This window comes from Falco peregrinus, chromosome 6 (genome assembly GCF_023634155.1).
Source record: "Falco peregrinus isolate bFalPer1 chromosome 6, bFalPer1.pri, whole genome shotgun sequence".
Classification (NCBI taxonomy): Eukaryota; Metazoa; Chordata; class Aves; order Falconiformes; family Falconidae; genus Falco; species Falco peregrinus.
In genome coordinates, this window is record NC_073726.1 from 77,505,899 (window position 1) to 77,528,277 (window position 22,379).

Sequence of the window (22,379 nt, forward strand, 5' to 3'; positions counted from 1 at the left end):
TTGCACTGGAGGTTGACATTATGGAACATGCAACGTGTTGCATGCTTACAGTGTCTGCCTAGCTCATTAATAATCAATCCTTCATATAATTTCTTTAGTGTTTAGTTTTTCTAATTTGGTAAATAAAAATATACAGGATGTGAAGGCTAAAGGATTGTCTAATGCAAGTTTGACTTATTTCTTCTGATGATTTTTTTGAATTGGCTGATTCACTTAGCAGTTACACCACTGATTCTCTACCTGCCTGTGGTAAATTTGTAAAGCCTGTTCAGTTTCTGCAACCTCAGGAGATCCTTCCTGGTTTATAGATTTCCCGACCATTTAATTTAACCACATGCCATGTCTCTACATGCTGTGACTGTGTTTGTTTTGGAGCCTTTCAAACCCCTTGGTATTGAAGATTACAAACAAAAGGGCAAGCAGCAGGATTACGAGTTGTGAAAAGATTTAAAATTCACCTTTGGTTTCACAATCTTGAAAGGAAACAGCACCTTCATACTTGGTCACAAGCCCACCGCCACATGGAAAGCAGAGGGTCCTTCCTGGTTCAGGCTGGTATGTACCAAGAGGACAGACTTTGCAAGGTTTAAAACCATCTGAAGAATAGTGCCCAGGAGAACACTGCCCTAGAAATTTAAAATGATCATCTGTATTAGTGAGCCGACTTTTCTGGACAAGGACTAAACCCCACTAGTTGTTAGCAATGCCAATGCTTCCTTTGACATAAACATGTGACATCAAGATAGCTGAAGAGCAAATTCTAATCTTACCTGCTGATTTTACGCTGTTCCTGTAAACTGCTTCCTAAAAAAAACCAGCAGCAAATACAACCAGCTTCTTAATAAGCTCTTTGTTACCAATGTTTCTGTTTGTTTTTAGCAAGGGCTCTATTAAGATGCTGTTAGAACACTTTGTACTTTCACCAAGACTTTCATCTGAGAATTTCAAAACACTTTGTAGGAAAAACTGTAACTTTGCACCATATCTATGAAGCAAGTAATTGGGTTTTTTTGTATCTCCATTTTTTAGATATGAAAGCAGTAGACCATGGGATTCACCAGACTGGATGGGACCAGTCCAGTACCCGGTCTCTGAGACAGCTGACACCAGCAACTTCCCAGGTAGCTGTGAAAACTAGTGCTTGTCAGAAGCTCTTCTACCAGAAAATGATGATTTGTGTAAAGCAAAGCGCTTTGTGAATGAGTCTACTGACAGATTCAAGGTAGTTTCCAAACTTGCTCCCCAGGCAATTTCTGATAGGTGTTTGTTTGGTCTTGGTTCTTGCTAGCTTGAGTACTTTACTCCTTAACAAACTGCCTGAGAATCAGGATGTCAAGTTTTTCAAGATTATGGCATTAATGCAGATCTTCACACCACCCCAGCCTGGGAGACCAGCACTTCGAGATGGAAGGTGTTCCCTGAGGTTGCCTAATTCCCACACTTAGTAATTTAGCTTCCCTGAGAACTGAACAGCAGGCAGAAACAACTAACTTGAAATCCTGAAAGCTTTGAGAGCTCTAGGTGGGGCTGGGGTCTCTTAAGAACCCTGACATTTGCTGGGAAATGTTTGGGGCATCCAATATCTTGGCACTTAGGATGAACTAGAGCTCCTGTGTGAAAGCAACGTTCAAGTTCTGCCCTCAAAAAAGTCAAACCCCTATCGACACCTGTGGAACCAGGATCTCTGAGATTCAGTTGTGCTTCCATCCCACCTGGCTGGAATATGACTGTACAAGCTGGCTGTTGTGACACAGACCTCTGAGCAATATTAGGATATTACTGATTTGAAGACAACTCTGCTATTGTTTTTGTGGCAAAACTGACCCACCTGGTCTGGTCCAGTTGGTCACTGGACTTCAGCATGAAGGCAGTTAATGAGGAGTGGATTTGGATCTGGATTTTAGTATGAAAATCAAGTACTTGTGAAGCATGGCTTACAGTCATCCTTTTAAAGAAGAGGTACAGTTGGGTTTTAATACTGCTAAATACCTGATGCTTTCAACACTAATACGTTTCAGTCCTCACCTGTATATAAGAAGAAGCAAACTTGCTCCCTTCTTTCCTTCTGTGTTGAAATTGCTAACAAAACAGATCTGAGGCAATTTCCCTGAGAAATTCCCCAAACGACTAGGTTTTCTAATTGTGTTTTGGCCTTGTACCTACATGGATCACATGTAAAATAAGTATCACAGCATGTTATTCACTTGCAGCTACAACAGAGTTCTACACAATAGGCACTTAAAATCTCCTATGTAGTTGTTGTAGGTGCCTCACCTGTAGGGGTGAGGATTTCAGTCATGGCTTATTTGTTACTACACAGGCATTACTGCTCCAGAAGGTATGATGCAAAAATAATATTGATTACATACAGGTGTTAAGCACATTTCTAACAAAATCTGTCTTCATCAAAACACACTGTTTCATCACATATGCCGACACATTTTACAAAGACATACTGATTTTGATAAAATCTTTGACAGGGAAGTTTATGAAGTCCAAAACATATTCTCTTTTGCCACTTTCAGAGAAAGAGAAAAGGGGAGACTGTTGGGATCTGACAACAAACATTTTGAGACACATCCACTCTGCAAAAATAATCAGAATGCTTTCTTTTTAGTGTTGTGCAGAGGAATAATTCAAATGCAAGCTTGAAACAAAAGTCTTTCTCCTGTAGCTGTTGTGCTGCTTTGGTCAGTATGCTATAGTCAACCTTTATAAACTCAGATTTTATTTTCATAATCTATTCTTGTTGGATTTTGGATAAATACAAATCAACATAACAAAGATGCACAGGCATTTTGAGAATTTTCCAGTGATAGATCCTTTATACAGTAAATCGGCAAAATCTACCATATGTTTGGATTGGAGATACTAGAGTTATTTTTTATTCAGTGGATGGGGAAAAAGAAGCAGTTTCTTAAGTGACATTCATTGTGTGTTCATTCTAGATATCCCTGAAGAAAGCATTAATGTAAATTACATGAATGAGTTTTGAAGTTAGAACTTGCATAGCAGATAGGACATACTTCTTTCAAAGTCAAATACTGTACCTGCTATAAACTATATTTCGCTCATCTGTAATGAAGCGAGATAAATAATGAACAGTTGTGTCTTAAAACCTTATCTCAATCAGGTTACACATCACAGCTCTTTTCTGAAACCAGGTATTATCATCATTATAATCTAATTTATATATCATCAAGTTGAATCAGAAGATGCTACACCACTTGCCAAAAGCTACAGTGAATTCAAGCAGCCTTGAAACTTGCAGTCATTAGCTCTGAGTCCAGGTTACAGATCCCTGCAGCAGAACTATCTCAAAATTATGATTGCTGCTGTTTAGACCAGGTAAACCGCACCTCATGCAAAACATTACATCAGCGGGTTCATTAGACTCACCAATACCAGTCCGAAGTAATCCATCCCTTTGGCTCACAACATACCTGATGAGTCCTTACAAGTCAAGGTATGACCAGATTCCATACCTGACTTGAAGCGCAGTGCTTTGCTTGGCTTGCTCATTTCCATACCATGACTCACATTGCTGTAGCAGGTCCCATCTTCTTGTCAGCAATGTCAGTGGATGGAACAAGCCAAAACATTTTATGTATTGCTTGTAAGCGCATAGAGATTTCTTCTGTTACCTTTACAAGACAGAAGCGTGGAAGGCTCTCCCCTCTTTTAGCCTCCATGCCTCACAGGCTGTGTGGCAACACTTAATCCTTTTTATAATCAAATTAAACTTGCCTCCACATTCTGACACATTCCGGGCGCCTGCTACTCCCTGTCCATCGTTACTTGGGCAAGGCTCACAGGTAAGTTGACCTTCTGTGTCTTGGTATGTTCCTGGTGAGCAAGGAACGCACTGATTATGTTCTCCGCTATAAAAGGTGCCCGTGCTGCAGGTAACTGAGAAAAGAAAAGGGGAATCTACATAAGGACTTTCATTTTGATCACATTATTTGCCTTTATATCAAACATTTAGAGAAGATGGATCTCTTTGGGCCCAGTATTATAGTGGCAGATGTTTTGCATATGTTAGTCCAGGATCCCCAGCCAATGTAAACAGGCCCATCTCCACTGTGGTCTAGGTCAATTCACATCAGAGCCAGGTCCTTCTATTGTTTAAGCTATTAAAGGCATTGTACTGCGCTGAAGTGTCTATCAGACATACACTGTTAATAAAGCTGATGCAGTCTTAAAACATTATATTGCAGTTTAATTAGAACAGTGGTGCATAACCTATCGGAAGTGATGTGAATTTTTAGTTTACATTTGGTGCGTTTACGTGTTGGTTTTATAGCAGACAACTACAAAAAGTCTGTCTCCTGAGATCAGTTCTAGAGATTTCTCTGAGAGCAGTGTACCCCATGTAATATTGTATGTCTCTTGATACTCAAATATCCCAACTGGAAGGTGTTTTCAATACTGGTATGAATACGTATGCTCTTCTTGCTGCAACAGCGCGCATAACTGCATTAAACGTTTTTCTCTGCTGTATATAAGTAGTTAAAATGCATGGGTTTCTAGACACTAATAGCAACAGTCTTTCAATACAATTTCTGAATCACTGTTCTTACATGATGAAAACCACCTCTGAAACAACTCACTAGAGGCACTTATCAGATCTGCACTTAACTATTTCTTTTTGCTTGTAAATCACTTGGTGTCTAAAAGAAGCTGTAAAAATAGATACTCTGATTTTGAAAAGATGACTCCGAGTGATTAGAAAGCTTGCAGTGCTAAGAACTGCCATAATTTTGTGCTAGCATCTTTTTTTTTTTTGTGATATTTTTGTGCTAGCATTTTTTTGTGCTAGCATTTGCCCCTAGTAAAGCACTGGAGCCTGGGAAAAGGCTTAAAGAAATTAGGTATTTTGCATAAAGATAAAATAGATTTCTGTATATTCTTTTTTTTTATTGGGCCTCTTGAATATTAAATACAAGTATATCCATGGGTCATGGATTATTTGGTGGTGAGAATGAGAGAGGCAATATAAAACTAAATACACAGCACCTAGGCAAACACCATAGTATGGTTTTACAGAATTGTAATTATGTTTTCATAAGATGCTGGGAGCAACTGGGAACTAATTGCCAACATTGCCTTGTGGCAGGCCTTGATACATACCAGCTGACGGCATGGGAATGTATGTATACATATGCTTCTGTTCTCCTGCAATCATTTAATGAACTCCCTTTGAAGTCTTTCAAACCATCAGTGGTCCATACACATACGCCAAGTAATATTGATCTAAATCACCTATTATCTCATAGATTTCCTCCCTGGCTCACTAGGGAGAAGTTAATTTTGGATCGCTTGTTTTGGGGGACATGGCTGAACAGAGTTGTTGGGACTTACCGCATTTTCCATCCTGCAGCACTTGCCCTGTACTGCAAGCTTCGTGCCCTTCAGTAGCTTTAGCTGGCTTCTGAGCCACTTCATATTCTGTCCCAGAAAACTGAATGTAAAATTGCTGTTTATTAATAGATTTCCTCAATGTTTTGATTGCAGTTTGCAGCTTCTGCTCCATCCTTTTCCGAACACAGTCAATGTTACAGGTGTCTAGATGGGAAATGATAACAAAACTAGAAGCAATTGAGATTCATGTTTAAAAAGAGGTGCTTAGCCTGCATCACACTACACCTCTGTTTGCTTCACTGTCTTCACATAAATTGTAGAAGCAGCTCACTGTATTCAAAATCAGGCCTTTTAAAGGGACAAGACAATACACTGAGGACCATCAAACTGAGTTTCACAGCCTGTAAGTGCACACTGGGTGCTGAAATCTCTAGCGTTAAGAAATCTGGTTATACCGAGTGCACAGGGAGAGGGCTGCAGAAAGCATCAATCCCATGTGATGTACTTCCAGTTACGTGTTCAGTCTGCCACCACTAATGATTCTGAATTTTCTCTGCCCGTGCTTTAACTCAGTTGATTATGAGTTAAATTCTTCCCACTTTCCTGACCAAAAAATACCTGAATGACACAAAGAAAGGTGCTTTCTGGCATGATTACTGTTAGGATCGCTTGGCTAGTGAGGTACCCCTCAGGGTTAAGAAGCCTGTCTTTGAGGACTGACATGTTTATACAATTCAGTCCACGTTTTCTTCGGCTGGATTTTATAGCATAATGTTCCATCTCATGAATAACTTAGAGCAATTCTTTTTCTTCCTGAAGTTTGTTACGAAAACATGGATTTTCCAAATGTGTGAAAAAAATGTTTGATTCTCAGCCTGAAGTTTCAGCAGCTTACGTTTTCAAGGATATTTTAATTGTTATTGCTGCAAGATTTCTACCTAATCCTTACATTCTCTGTTCATCAATTAACACTTCTGCTGTTTAAAGAAATCAGACTAAATTAAATGACATAACTTGACGCTTTGAAGGAATTTTGCTGCAGGTTCAATCTTTGTTCCTTTGGCTTAATTTCATACCTGATTCTTTTCAATTAAATCTCTGAAACTTTGAGTTTAGAAAGGCTGTTGAATGAGGCTTGTGCTAAAAGGTTTGCGTGGCAGCTTGATGAAACAGCATCAACAAGATGCTAACAACATACTGAGGAACCGAATTCTGATTTCTTTCCACAGACAGATCTTTCACAAACCTGAAACTTCTTCTGACTTCATCTCTACTTCAAACTCTGCAGTGATATGGGATACTTCTTTCGATGGTGACTTGCGGCCTCTGCGTTTTTTCTTGGAGGAATCACACTTGAGATTCACAAAGGTCACCTGGCAGTTGTCTGTACAAGGGAATTGACCTCCTTTATATAAGAGAAGCAACACAGAAAAGAAATCAAGTAGCAGAGTAGCACATGACAGGCTAATAAGCGGTATCTCAGCTGGGTTATCATGAGTGCAGCGACAGGCTTCATAACGTTCTAACATGCACTGTTAGACACCTTCTCCATGCAGTTTTGGGTTTGTTCATTTTGCTACTCAATGCAGGAGGCAAATATAGTGTGGTGATGCTCAGCTGCACAGTGGTACCTCTAATGCCTATAATTGCTTGTCTTTTTTTCTGCAAAAGGATTGGAAAGGTCTTTACAGAAATTAGTTAAGATTAGCAATACTACATACAGTCATTTGATGGTTAAACAAAGCAAAAGAGTAAATTTTCGTCAGTTCATGAGAGTGGCAGGCCTGGGCCTCTAGAAACTAACAGCATGTATGCCATCTCTTTCAACAATGACAATCACCAGATATCAAAGGTTTTAAAAGCCTTTCATTGGGAGGTCACGAAAATATATTGTAAGGCTTTATCTGAGGGGAAATCATGGAATCATTTAGGTTGGAAAAGACCCTTAACATCATCAAGCCTGTTAACCTAACACTACCAAGTCCACCACTAAACCATGTCCCTAAGCACCACATCTACACATCTTATAAATACCTCCAGGGATGGTGACTCAACCACCTCCCTGGGCAGCCTGTTCCAATGCCTGACAACCCTTTCGGTGAAGAAATTTTTCCTAATGTCCAATCTAAACCTCCCCTGGTACAATTTGAGGCCATTTCTTCTCATCCTATCAGGAGCCTGATAGGAACTGAATGCCCTTGTCAATTATGTGTAACAAGTGAGGAGAAAGGCCACAATCAGCTGGGACACAATCACATAAGCATCCTCCTCCTATATAAAGAAATCTATGTGAAAAACACCCTTTTTGTAATAGGTGATGGACCTTCCAGGTCAGGGAGAAATTTCTAGCACTCAAGCCACCAGAAGGATTTCATTGCAAGTGTGTGATTGTGTGATATATTCTTATGGTTAGACCCAGAATTTCAGATGACATAAGCACAAAGTAAAGCAAGCAAAGGACAAGGAAATGCATCCAAGAAAAACATTCCTATGGTGACTGTATGGACCAAAAAAATCAACTTCTATGACTCCAAAAATGAGTCTGATGATCACATCTTATTGAAATAAGACAATACATAAGGACAAGGTAAGCATGTTGATAACTGAGATTTGTTTTAAGCCAATACTTGGAAAATTAGAGAGATAAATGTCTAGATTGAGGGTAAAGATAAAACTTGAGTCTAAATTTTAAAAATAAAATCTTTAAACCATTAGCATTTTCTTAGGATAGCTATTTTTACTCTCTGTTCAGGGCTCATATATGACTCCTCACTTGCTAGCAAAAGTGGTGGTAAGACAGATTCACAACAGAGAATATATCACCAGCAGACATTTGCTGTAAGCTGCTAATTTGCTTTAAGCAACAATACGAGCTGTTGCAATTACTCAGTCAATACTGTGTATTAAAATCTAGAAAATCTGGAGTTAATATTAAATTTAAATGAGCTCCAAATCTTTTAAGCTGTGGAAATGCACAGCAGTAACACCCAAATACTCTTTACATGTCCCTGTCATGGTATCAAGGGGATAGAGAACAAGAAATAAATGTCATGAAGACCTGTTAAATACATATAACTTTTAAGATCTCTTTTTTGTTCAACTTTGAAAGTGATGGTCAAAACTAAAAATAATAAAACCACATATCTAGTCACAGTGAGTTTTAAAAACATTTGATTACTTTGATTCAGTCTGACACAAACTTTTATTAATTTCAGATTTTTGGTAATTATGTCTAAACGTTCTAAATATTTTTTCTAACATCATAACTGCTCACTCCAGCATCACAAAAGATCTAAGGCTGTGTAACATCAGATTTTGGTTACAAGTTTCCCTCTTAGTGATTGTCTGTGGTGCTGCAATGGAATACTAAGCCAGCAAAAGCAAATAAATAATAGCTTTTGGTTTTTTTTATAAACCTCATTTGGGAAAATTAAACCAAACCAAGCTGACATTGTTTCATGTAACTTTACATTGGTCACAGCTTTTTGTCTCAGCGTATTTCCAATGCCAGAAAAAGAATCAGCTTAATTCCAAACTCTTTGAGCAAAGATTTTTCAAAGCAACCGGTGACATTTCAGCACCGTTAGATCCAAACCCAAGGCACTGTTCAGCTCGAGTATGAACCTTGGCCTGAACTTAAATTCAGATCCAAATATGAAAACCATTACTTTTTTTTTTCCTGTCTGCAGTGTGAAAACAAAATATGCAAACAAGGAAGCAAACGAACAAAAAATTAGAATGCTGTTTACATGTTAGAAGAAACCACATACCTAAAACAGCTTGCTTCCCAGAATCTTTTGTTTTTTCTTTGCTGCGAGGCCGTAAATGGCACTTTGCATCTTTAATTTTAAAACGAGCTTTCTGCTTGATTGGAGGAGCTAATGAATCTGTTGATGTAAAGTAAAAAAGCTATCATTTGGCATGCACATGAAAAGAAGTCTGAAACTTATTTTTAAAAACAGACTCAAAAGTCTTCTTCTGACATAGAAAAGAGATAGCCCAAGAGTTATATACCTTGTACAAAAGGATCCATTTCGATAAGTTTATTTGTTCACATAAGCACTTACTTTTGAGGCCATGAAGTTCAATGTATTTGCTAGTATTGCACATGCTCTGCACATATGCTTCCCCTCCAGCAGGCCGGCACATCTTGGTGGAAATTGGGTGAATGTGTCTCTTACTACGAAAAAGGTTAATTCTTATATTTTTTTCTGAGTCTCTGTCTATGACTTCCCATGTTACTTGGCTGTAGCTCTGCTCTTGCTAATGCCAACCAGGAATAAGATTAATTCAGTGAAGCTATGCTGTGGGCAGTTGAAAACCATCCAAAGGAAGCGTCTTTATTTGCCTGCGGTCTATGGCTTGGAAGCTTTATTCTCCAGATTTAAATCCAAGCCAGTTACACCTTGTGACTTTAGATGCTGTTACACAGCCAAGCACTGCTTAGGAAATGTAGCTGCTGGCTGGGTTCCTCACAAAGTCCATGGTGGAAAAGGCTGGGCCTGGCCCATCACCTGCCAGCTGCCGCGGGATGCCCACCAGGTGCGGCGCGGTTGTTGGTAGGTGCCACAGTGTGGGTCCCTTTTTCTTTGGGATGGCTTTGCCACAGCAGGACTATGGAGGTAGCCTGCCCCGGTGCCACAGGCAGACACATCTGCTGCTGTGTCACCTCACTCCACAGCTTATCTCCCAAAGCATTCCAAATAGAGCAGATACGTGGCTAGAGAGCTGGCAAGTTGGAGAGAAGTACAGCAGGCAATGATACATGAGGTGGGCTGACACTTCCCACTGCTGGATGCTGTTTCAGCTGCTTCTGATTTTGCTAGATTTCAACGATTTTGAGCTGAACTTTTTTCGAGGCTATCAGCTTAAAGATGCAGTTTGAAATCTTTCTGCAAAAATAATTCAGCTATTCCTGAGAACAGGATGAATGACACACAGTACGTGCTCATAAAAGTATCATAACCTTTTTATCGGGAATCCCCGGTAGAAGGGTCTGTGCTCCTAAGGAGGGACTTTGCAGGTGGGGAATGGGACCCACCGTAGCCTTCTGCTCTTTCTTGTGTTACTGACAGGCCCCCTCTGGGTCACTTCCAAGCCTGGGAAGAAATGCCATTCTGATATGCTTGCTATTGCCTTGGTGGACTCTGGGAAGTAGACGTTTGTCCTTACTGAATATATCTCAAACCTCCACCACTCCTGTACAGACCTACCAAGGCAACACCACACTGGACGGCCACTGAGCATGCTCCAGCCCTCAAGGAGAGGCTTCAGAAAAGCGAGTAGGTGCACGATGAAACGCAGGCTACCTTAATTCTGACCCTGTGTAACTCAAGAGCTGTACACCTTGCAGCTCATGAATGGCCTGGGGGACCTCCATCACCCACCTCCGAGACACCAAGGCCCGGGTGAGCAGGCGGGCACCTACCTGCGCAGCTGGGCAGCGTCGCGTTGCGTTTCTGCTGAGCTTTGCCTTGCTGGACGGGGACGCCACAGCTCAGCGTGTAGCTGTTCTCCGAATCTGCGGGGCAGAATGCAGAATCAGCACATGTGGCAACAGCCTCACAAAGCATCTGCTCCCCTTGGCACCCCCTGCATTGATGTTCAGTGCTTGAACCAAGTGCTAAATAAGGAGGGGTTTTCAGTGCTGAACCTGGATTTTAAACAGCTGAAATAGTTTGCCAAAGGCTACTGCTTCACAGTGTTGACTATAAGTTTTGTTTCTTCCAGCACTGAAATGTTACATTTTATAAACAATGTGGCATGAGGTTAGCTGTAAATAATTCCATGGTGCACAAGCAGAGAATATTTTGTGTTTTTCCACAGCAGAGCCCTTGCACATTGATCATCTCTACAGTTTTTTAAAAAAACTTACTTTCATAATAATTTTAGCTTCGGATTCTGACAGGATTTATTGGCAGAAACAAAAAATAACATACTTAGAACCATAACAGGTTTTACATATTGCACAGATAAAACTGTGGATTGTTGCATACAAATTAGATAAATGCACAGTTCCAGTGCTAAACTGAAAATAAAGTGTGAACAGCTCTACTGCATGTAATGCCAGGACTAACATGAAAAGTAGAGAGATTCTTGTGGAAAATAATCGTGTCAGAACCAGAACATGTATGAAAAAGCAATAGCGATCCCCCTGCCCCACCTGCCCTGCAAAACTGTGTAGATGGAAAATTACATGTAGCAAATGATACAATAAAGGGTGTGTTCTGTGAAATGTCTGTTTCTAATAATAACGCTCTGCTGAACTATTACCATCAAAATTTATTAAACCCCAGCAACTGAAAAAATTAACACTGAGAGATCCTTTTTGCCATACAGCCTTTAGAGACAGATTTAGTTGTATCCATTTTGTATGAGACAGTAAGACAGGTTTAAGCTGTTGCTTTGCTCCACAGTGCCCCTGGCTGAGCTGATGGAAGTTTGATGATACCCTGGCTGGTGTGGGAGCTCCATCATGTGCTGTGGCAGCCACAGCACCACATTTCTCAGTGTGTCCCACCCGTCCTTGCCCATCCCTGCCTCAGACTGTGCTTGCCTGGCCGCTCTCCCCTCAGGGGGACCCTCCACTTTGGGATTCGTCTCTTCTCCTGCTCAATTACACAATTACAGGGTATTTTAGGCCACAATGCAGAGTCCATCATTTGAAGCTGATGCCTGAATAGGCACAGGGGACTGCACTCAACTTGCAAAAGATGGTACTAAAAATCAGCAGGAATTCACTGAAATCAACTGTTCATTTTTTCTCTCACTTTTGATGTAGCAATTCAATATATTAATATTTTTCTTTTGCACTCTCCTGGTTAAGGTAAATGTTTCTCTCAGGTTTTGTTAGAATTTCCCCACCCTCGCAAATGACACCTCAAATTAAACAATGAAGGGCCAAACCCCTAATGTAACTGAGAATCAGTTCTTGTATTTAATGATGTGCATGTCTGGCCGAATTTGATTTATAATGATGTTTTTGCTCACTTACAGTTGTCCGTAACAAAAACTAAATGCAAGCATCATGAATACATTAACAGAAGAAAATCATCAAGTTACATTCTAGACTTAGGAGGACAAATACTTTGTACAAACCTGGAACAAAAAGAGTATTGGATGGGCATGAGAGGAAGCAGCTCTCTATGCCTCCTGTCTTGCTACACACCAGCTGAGCCTTGGGAGCTGGTTTGGCATTCGGGAGACATTTCACGGTCTCTGAGGAGGGGAAAAAACCCAAAAGAGAGAAATGAAAAAAAAGAAGTCAGACACTGCCGAACCCAAACCTTGTGCATCTGCTTGCACGCAGTGGTGAGGAGAGGTAGAAGTGGCAACCAAGCAAAATCACAGGCCTAGGCATTTCTGAAATAAGCACACATTAGGGAGAAAATACCTGGATCTGGGTCTTGAGCTTGGACTTGAAAATGAAACTCTTTCACATTTTTAGATGTAAACTCTAGCTCAGTCTTTCCTTCCTATCCTCCACTTTGAGACTGTTCATGTCCAAATCTGCACTCTGGAAAGCAGGTGTGTCTCTAATTAGGAGCACAATTCTGTGTGCACATGTTCATCTCAGAAGCAACAGGTAATGCTGATGACCTGAGGTGCCCTGTCCCCCCTTTTGGAAGCACAGTGCTCTGGTTGAACAGGCCAACTGTCACACGACGTGCAGGAACCACCCTCACAAAGATCTATTTATTTGGGTGACCCCTAAAATGCTATTTTTCACTTCTCACTCTGACTCTCGCAGACTTTTTAATTGTAGCTCCATGTTGTAGCTTCTGGAAGTAGAAAACTTGCCAGCCAGGCAGGGGTAAGGCAGGACATGCTGGGATAGAGATGGATAGTCCCACCGGTCCTTTCAGCCACTGCTGAAACGCCCCAGGCAATGCTAAAGGGACAGTGACACACACAGGCATCAGCCATTTCTCATCAGCGCCCACCGCGCGAGGCACGTTGCAGCTCGTGGATGGAAGTACCCAGCTTCTCCACTTGGCTTCACGGCAGGATGAAGACAAGTATCTTGCAGGTCTCACAAGCTGGTCTTCATATTTGGGTAAGGGATCGTTTGTGTTTTAGCTGAAACTACATAAGGTTATTAGGAATTGTTGGACCAGTCTCTGTGCTTCGCCCTGAGATGATGATATGCCACTGATAATTACAATCCTGCATTTATTTTAATTTGACATCTCTTGGGACCGAAGTGTTACTCAAGTACATCTTTCTTCACACAAACAACGAGGTTCATTCTTGGCTGCAGCTGACAGGTGCCACCACTACCTGCGCTGAGGCAGCATCACCGCTCCCTCCTTTCCCCCAGAGATTCAGCCTCTTCAAGCGGGTATTTCACATGGCATCAGCTGGTTAAATCTCAGCCAGGTGTCTGCAGAGCAGTTCTTGCTTCAGCCCCGTAAAATGCCTGTTCAGTATATATATGCTTTTTTGCCAGCTGTTCCTTGCTGCTTCTTCCAAGCGTGCTCACCTTACGGGATGGGCTTGGCGGACTCTTGTTTTGCTCATGGCTGATTGTACTACTGCAAATGTCATTTTCCCTACCTGTCAGCTCACCACTAAACCACTTCAAGGTAGGGGGGAGATCAGAGCTGCAGCAGCCAGACTGGTCTGGGTCCACTAGGGTTTGGGAAGAGCCTAGTAAAGCTGGTATGAAACAGGGCAATTCAAATGTGGTAGCTGGAATGAGCCTTGGCTTGAGTGCAGAGGATGGGTCCCAGCAGCCACCAGCTGGTTCATGTTCCTGGCCTAACTGCTGTTTAAATATAAATATATAAAAGTCCCTTAAACACGCCTGATGTTCACATCTCAAATATGGGAACAATCATCCTCCACTTACCTCCCTCCTAAGGTCTTTTATGTTGCTTTGGTGATGTTTTTAAAGAAACTATTTCTTTGGACTGAGAAGACAACATAAGTGCAAAGTGTCATTGTTGAGCAAAAGAGGATTTTGTAATTGCAAATGTCTCCAAATCATGTGGCATTCAGGATCACAAAATATCATTCTCCCTCTTTTTGTTGTGCTTTTATAACAATATAGAATGCAGTTTCCTCTAAACAATGTTGGTAATAAAGGCAGGTGATCAGCAGGGAGATGACACTCATTTTAAGCCTCACTAAATTCATCAAATAAAACGGTGTGTATCAATAGAGAAGGGTGTTCTATTTTCCGTCTCCCAACTGAATATTACAAATAACGAAGAGAAATTTTAAACTAGGAAAATATTTTCAATACAGCCTCCTAACGTAGGGACAGAATTCTCAGTAGGTTGAGAGGGAATACAGCACTAACCATCTGTGGTCTGCGTACTAGACCTCAACAAATTTTAGTCCCTGCTGTTAGTTTACAAACTCCTTTTCAGAGGACTAATGGGTACATTGCAAGGGAGACCCAGCGGATAACTAAATAAACAAAGGTAAAATTTCTTATTCCTACCGTACTTAGTTCTCTATATAGTAGGGAAGGTAATATATGTAAAGGTAAGCGAAGAACAAAGTGCTTGGTTGTAGTTAGGAAGAAAGTCAGTGGCAAAGGCTGAAACCCAACTTGAGATACTTGCCCACCACCCCACCCCACCCTGTTTACATAGTGCTTTCCATACTGCTGTATCCAAGGGAGAAAATGCCACGATTGCATGATCATACAAGAGGCCAGTGCGGTGGTCTCCAGCCCAGACTACAGTGCTTTCCATCAGTATGTACAGAGATTCCCACGTAAGCTCCCACCCTGTCTTGTTCTGTCTTGTTCCCAGTTAGGTATTAGGCATTGGCCCCAGATGTTATTCATGGTTAAAAAAAATCAACAAACAAACAAAACCTCACAACCTAAATTTGACTATGAAAGACCTAAGTTGTGCTATTCCCATTAAAAACGTGAAAATGGAACTAAAACTTCACAGAAAATAGTTTGAATAGCTGTAGCCATTCAGGTCAAGATTTTCTGTGCTTCAAATAAAACTCCAGAAAAAAAGTCGTCTGTTTAAAGGATACAGAAATTCAGATCTGCCACAACATAAGTGGCACTACCAGCAAGTGCTGTAATTTTAGTGGGTTCAGGATTTGAGCTCATTGCAATTAATACCTTTGGCACAGCTAGTGTCAGTATTTTGTATTAAGCAGGATACCTTTGGGGCATGGTGCTGTGAATATAGATATTAACCTCAATACCATGCCCTACCTGTAAACAGGTACTCTTAGAGGGAAACAGAGTTATAACTGAAGTCATAGAGGTGGACAAAGGACAAATTTAGGACAAAAGTATAAAATACATAAAATAAGATGACTTAGATTTGTGTGAATGGACTTGTAAAATAAAAAAAAAATCAACACCAATAAAATCCAATGTATTGCCCATTCTCTTATCTACCTGCAGTTATATCCTAGCCCATGGACCCCCATAGGATCAGGTATTATCTGAGTTTATAAAATGAATTTCAGGATCTATATTGTGAAAATGCAGCATCCCTCAGACAAATCCACAGGATTTTCCACTCCTGGAGAACAGGAGCATTACCACAGTCACCTCTGAGTCAGCCTCCCGCACTTACCAATGCAGTCCTTTTTATTCCAGTGCAGTTTCTTTCCAGGTGGACAGACACACTCATAGCTCCCCATTGTATTAAGACACCCATAGTCACAGCTACCATTGCTGATGCTGCATTCATCAATATCTGAATGTAATTAAAGTTGAGAAAAGTATTAACCATATGTATACATATATACTGTGCATTAAAATATTATGCGCATAAGGATACCTGTTCCCACTATAACTTTTATATGTAAGTTTATATAAACATGTATAAATGCAGAAAATACTCATGTCAAACAATTTTAGTGCATATTGCATGGCTTTGTCCTTAGACACATGTATAGCTCCTACTCTTTCAAGGATTTATGCATATGATACAATTTACGTGCCAGGCCTAGTTACACTGAAATTCTTGGAAGTACTTACAAGATACAAAACATGCTCGAAAGTCTCTGTAGCATCTGGACAATAATGAATATTGCATTATATGGAAAAATGTCAAAGGCATAAAACATCTGTGAGATTAGATCACTTTTGCATAACAGGGAGATAAATTCTCCATAGTTATTCACAGAGTTTGCTTTTAGAAATGATTCAGATGGAGGAGGAAACTATATATTTGATAGGAACCTAGAAGCTGAAGTGTAGTTTACTTAGTTTGCTACTCCCCAAATAAAAATGAAAGGTAAAAGCTTGCAAGAAGGCAAAGTAATTACCAGATATGTTATCACTGATATTCCACATGAAATCTTTCAGCTTTTGATACACTGGAAAAGTTTTTAGTCAATATGAGTTTATGCTTTTAGTTCATGCAATCAGCATTTATACACTTGTGCCGACATGGCCGATCTCTCCTCTCCTCTCCTCCCACTGCTAGGAAGGATGTTTATCCATCATGCTCAACAGGAGTTGTGCTGCCATGTACTCACCTCTGGATCACATGCAGGCACACTTGGGACACTAGATGGCACAGGCCAAAACTGTCATGTGGTATCTGAGCCATCAGTTGCACATTGCTGCTCCAGACTCTCTAATTTACTAGTATGGCCATAACATAAAAGCCCTTGTCATGAACCACAGCCCTGTTATTTTAGGCACTGCACTAACCTCAACAACAAGTGGTTTCTGCCCTGTGAATGCAGCTACCCATCTGCTTGCTGAACAGTAGCGTTACTGCAATGGACTTAACGAGGCACAAAGGTTGCCCATTTGACATTCTGGTCAAATGAGCCAGAATGGCACCAAATCAACATGAGATGTTCTGAATTGCTGGCTTAACAACAGGCCTCAGAATGTAACTGTAGGGGGAAAATTGTCAACGTGTTTCTAAGGGAGGTCTGGCCATAAATGCTCACAGGCTGCGTCTAACTGCCTTTCCAAACCATGCCTGAGGCCAGGCTTGAGTTCTGATTGCTGTGTGCCTGGCACTGTGGGAATCCATGGGGTTTGCAGGAACACAGTTGGAGTTCAGGCCAGTTCTGCCCAGTGTTGAAGCCCAGTGATCCCATCTGAAGCCAGGGGGTGAGGTGCAGGTCGGAGGTGGGACTGATGAGGGACTGGGCTCAAGCACACGCTTAGACCCTGTACTGGTTAACATACACAGCCCCGCATGTATTAGCGAAGTTTTCCTCTGGCATCTTGGGACATTTGATGGGAACATGGGAGTATTTACTGGGGCAGCTGCTGGAGTGCAGAAACAACTTTCTTTTTCTGATGCAAGATTTTAGCCTGTGTGGTTAAGCAAAAATGCAGAAAACATGGAGTACATGCATAAAAGAAACAGAGGAAGACACCCTAATATGACAGGCATGTTTCTAGACAACGTTATGGTTTTTGGATCAGACTCAGGACTTGTGAAGGTCAGCACTTCCGAAATCGGACAAACTATTCAAGTAGAAACAGATAGTTCCAGAAAAAAACTTTCTGGAAAATTTTGTACATAGTGGTCAGGCTTACGCTGAGTGGGACCTACTTGTGAACCCATACTTTGAAACACACATTTAGTCCACAGTGCTCCTGCCACCGAGCTCTGGCTGAGCTGTTCGAACCCGAGCTCTCGATGTTAAGTACCTCAGCCCAGAACCAAGCTCCTGAAGAAGCAGCTGAATTCCCAAAGGCATTAAATGGTTCAGCAAGTTCTACCAACTTCCCTAAGGTCACTGAACGAGCCAATATGTACTGCAAGCAGGACTTTACATAAACAGGTGGGGTAAGTGCTAGCACTGTCCTATAAGATTCGCTTATGACACATGACTGTTATTACAAGAGATGCCATGAAAAGGATCCCAGACAGAACAACAAGGGTTGCCCCTCAGCATGGAAGGCCCAGAACACGGACACTCCCACATGGTTTATTCCCTCCCCTCTAGGGCAGCAAGATGGAGAGAAAGCTTTCTAACAGGCAAGCTTACACCAAATCTTTTTGAAGGTTCTCATTACTTCTCCCTAGTTTTGACTTCTGCTCAGTGCCACACGGATGGCAGCCAGGATAAGTTATTTGTTCCACTGTAAACATCACTCTCCAGGGGCTGACTAAAACTAATGATAGGCCTGGACCAGTCTGGGTTCAGAGCTGTGGCTCTGGACCTGCCCATTACGGATTAATGCAGGAGGTTTGGATCTGGTTATATTTCTGCCCAAGGCTCAGCACTGAGTATTTCCAGTTAGAGTTTTGGTCCTATTTCAGTCTTATTTAAAAGATGAAGCTGGACTGATGCTAAAAAATATTTAAAGACTGAGGCTGAACACCAAACTTTGAGGCTTTCCCTAAACTGACACATACATTAAGTCATTAAGGAATTAACAGTGAAACTGAAGATCAGTCTCTCCACACCCCACACAGCATAGGTCCTCCAAACTTTCAGACTAATTTTTCTTTCAGATCTGCCCTCAAGTGGAATATTTTTTCCAAATTCTTTCCTCAGACAGACTCCTATTTCTCTTTCTGCTTGCCTCTACTATACAGTGAATTAATTTGTTACTTATGCTGCTCTATACAAGGGACACCAGAATACACCTCCTACACCTTTCTCCCAAGGAGAAGCCAGGCAGTGATATCATTAGCAGTGTCTCACTTTAACCCTACAAAACCAGGTGAGCTCAGCACTCGGACAGAAGCGAGGAGTTAGCATCTGTTTCTGTTGTATCAGTTTGCATGGCACAAACTGAACCACATGGGAGTGGGAAAAACATAAGCCTTTAGCTGCACCTTTTTGGCTCACTCTGTAGCATGATTTACTTAGGAATACATAGAGGGTAACTCTTGCATATAAGATGTACCGCAATGCTTGTTCCACAAAATAAGAACCATTAGGGCCAAATGCTATTCTCAGCAATTCCTCCAGCATGCTTTCCTTGGGCTAAGTCCGACTCAGGTCAGAGGCTGGCCTGAATACATGACTTTTGTGGATTTAAAGTGAGGGCTTTGTTTACAGTATGATGCAAGGTTTACTTAGTTAGCATCTTGAATAATTAAATAATTTACTATTAACCATCTTTTAACCAGACAAATCCATTTAGTCTTACATTTAAAAATAGCATGGAGAGTTTCTTTTGCATCAGTATTTTCTAACAAGTTATTTAGATTCAGGGCTTTCAGGTTATATTATAATTTTCTCTTTTCACTTTTGCTTGTGTAACGCTGACCTGATTGGTTAAAAGGATAATTCAGACTGATACACTTAAACAAATCCCTCAAAAACTCCCTTTGCTGTCCTTTGACCAGTGTTCTGAACACAATCAAAATCTACCCTACTTATTAAACGTTCAGGCAGGAGAACACAGTGATTCCTGGGGGCGTTAGCCAGGCCAGTAGCAGGCAGTCTCATACTGTGATACCCTTGGCAAATACTGGATTTGACTGCTCTGAAATTCTCCTGCCTTGATGAAGTTGAACTTGAACCTCTAATTTGGTCACTGTGGTAATACTGCCCTACAATGCACTTTAAAAATATCCCTCTCCTGGATAACAAACATTACAGCACCAATTCTTTCCAGTTATGCAGAAAGGCTGAAGAGCTGAAGTAGATCCACAGAAGATGGGAAGCAAGTACCCCACAGCCCTCTGTTATGAGTTTCACAGGCAGTCTGTGTTGCAGACTGGTAAGGACAAATATCAGTAGAGCCAAAATTTGCAAACTTTCTAAAACTGACATCCTTCTCCTGTTCTCTTTGCTGCCCATCACACAGAAGCCTTCCTTCTGTAAATACAATTGTGACTAACCTCACTCCCATGGAAGTACTGATTGGTACTCTGCACTTGTAAACTCTGTAAGGAAGCTTGCCCTGTACAGTGCAATGAACCTCAGCTGTGAGGCTGCTTTGGAACGGCTGTGGAAGAACGGCTGCATCCATGCAGCTGTGGATGCAAGTGTCACAGCTGCAGGCTTCTTCCCTATACTGAGGCTGCTATGTACCACCATCAAAAAATGCCAGGACACTGTTTTTTATTTATGCTATTCTCCTGGGAATGCTTCAGTAAATTTGAGATGCTGAAATTTTGGTCAAAAATAGCTCATGCTGTTTTACCTTTATTTTAACTTTATTGGTTTATTATCTTCTATTCTAAAATTTTCAGCTAAAGAACGTGGGCCTCAATAAACAGTTCACAAAGCAAGCAAACAAACAGATAAGCAAAACTCTATTTCCAAACCTCCACAGTGCGTCAGTCCGTACAAGGTGTAGCCTTTATGGCAGAGACATTCAAAGCTTCCAGGGTAGTTGATGCAGGTGTGATCACAGGTCCTTTCGAAGGAACACTCATCTATATCTGAATTCACAGAAAAAGCATTATGATATTAGAATTCAGTTAAACTGAATGGCTGGAATTTCACATGCTGTTGCAACATCTTGTTACTGATCAAATATCAGGTATCATCCCCGGTAAGATCTGAATGAAATATCATTCTCATTCCTCTGGTGCCTTATAAAGGACGGACTTGCAGGTACATGAAGAAAGGTAAGAAAGAATTTAAGAAAACCCATGAAGACTGTATTACATATGTTCACCATTAGATGGCAACCTTTAACTTCTGATCATATTTACCCAGCAGGGCTGCGGGGGTATTCAGGTTTTGGGAGGTTAGCGGCACAAAGGAAAAAGGTTTTGGGTTCAATCAAGTAATTCCCTCTTTCACTGACCATTCCTCTGACATCTTACACACCAGGACAGGGAGTCGCTCACAGACTTGCAAGACTGCACAGACTGTTGCACAGCTGCATGGGGGTAACCAAACTACTGCCCGAGAGTAAGGCGGAATCAGGGATGGACACAGGACATCTTAGTCCAAAGTCCACATTCTACCTAATGCAAGAAAATTTGACCTCTTCCCCTTAAAAAAAGCCGGGCAGCTCCAAGTATCACTGCTCACTAATGTGAACTCCTTATTTACATAGGCTCTTCCATCCAGCAGCCTATGAAGAAAGCAATTAACAGCACATTGCTTCAAAGAGTACAAAGGTTTTGCTGAGCAGGGTGATACAAAGGTTTATTTGACAGCAGGCATGACAGAATGGACTTGCTGAAAACTGTTACATTAAAGGTACCTTAAATAGCAGTGTGTGCAAAATATCGACACTTTTAAGTGAATTTTATCCTCAAACAACTGTTTTTTTAAAATCCTCTTCAGAGATTAAATTTCTGTTAAAAGTCAGAGATATTAATACAATGGCATTATTTGAGAGTTGTAATTTCAACAAATCTACTTCCTCCTATATTCCCAAGGTATAAATAGTACATGCTTAGAAAGCTGTGGGTGCTTGAAAAAACTTGAAAACTCACCAGTACTTAAGGGTATGCTACCCAATTCCTACATCCAAGTAATATTTATAAAGTTTTGATATTTAATGAAACATTCTAGGACTCATCCTGCTATTATAAATGCAAATAGTTAACTTCAAGAACTATAAAATTAAGATTTTGTGTATGTGTCCACAAACACAGTATCTGTGAGCATTTATGCACAAATTTAGAATGCTGTAAACATCTATATTTTATATTATTTCCAATTTAAAATGTTTCAAAACATTCCGATGAAAGAGAAATCACAATGTGGAAAGCAACTGTTCAGGCAAATGCATAACAAAATTAAACACATGAACAAAAATCCATGCTATCCAGTTTTACGTGTGCATGACAATCACTTGTTACGGTCAAGTAGCAAAAAAAGGACAAACAAGATTTTATCTTTTTTACATCTATTAAATTTTTAATGCATATTTTCCCATGCATTTTAAAATATCATTATTTGTGTCCTGAAAGTAATTTCTTTTTAAGGTTTCCTTTATAGTCTTGGAAATATGCGGCTTTTGAATACACATAAATGGCAAACTGTTTCAGTTTTCTCTAAATAAATACATTAAAAAAATAATTTGGGAATGAACACTGCAGTTATAGTTTTAAAGGATTTTTAATACATAAGAAGCCAAATCATACAGCATGGTTTCATTCATGTGTAACCTTGCTCACTGTATGGTATTG

The 22,379-nt window shown here is 40.7% G+C and overlaps 1 protein-coding gene across 4 annotated transcripts in view; it reads right to left on the reverse strand.

Moving 5' to 3' along the window:
* The window catches only part of SCUBE1 (signal peptide, CUB domain and EGF like domain containing 1), a 216,020-nt gene that overhangs the window by 13,968 nt on the left and 179,673 nt on the right, over positions 1-22,379 (reverse strand). For 2 of the 4 annotated variants that reach the window (XM_055808524.1, XM_055808522.1), the window contains 9 exons: positions 20,553-20,669; positions 15,921-16,043; positions 12,460-12,579; positions 10,790-10,882; positions 9,132-9,248; positions 6,608-6,745; positions 5,362-5,565; positions 3,748-3,909; positions 459-626 (listed from right to left, as the gene is read on the reverse strand). In XM_055808524.1, coding sequence (XP_055664499.1) covers positions 459-626; positions 3,748-3,909; positions 5,362-5,565; positions 6,608-6,745; positions 9,132-9,248; positions 10,790-10,882; positions 12,460-12,579; positions 15,921-16,043; positions 20,553-20,669 — 1,242 coding nt within the window. Of the gene's footprint in view, positions 1-458; positions 627-3,747; positions 3,910-5,361; positions 5,566-6,607; positions 6,767-9,131; positions 9,249-10,789; positions 10,883-12,459; positions 12,580-15,920; positions 16,044-20,552; positions 20,670-22,379 lie in introns of all 4 variants that reach the window. The other 2 variants (XM_055808523.1, XM_055808521.1) reach the window with 1 other exon arrangement.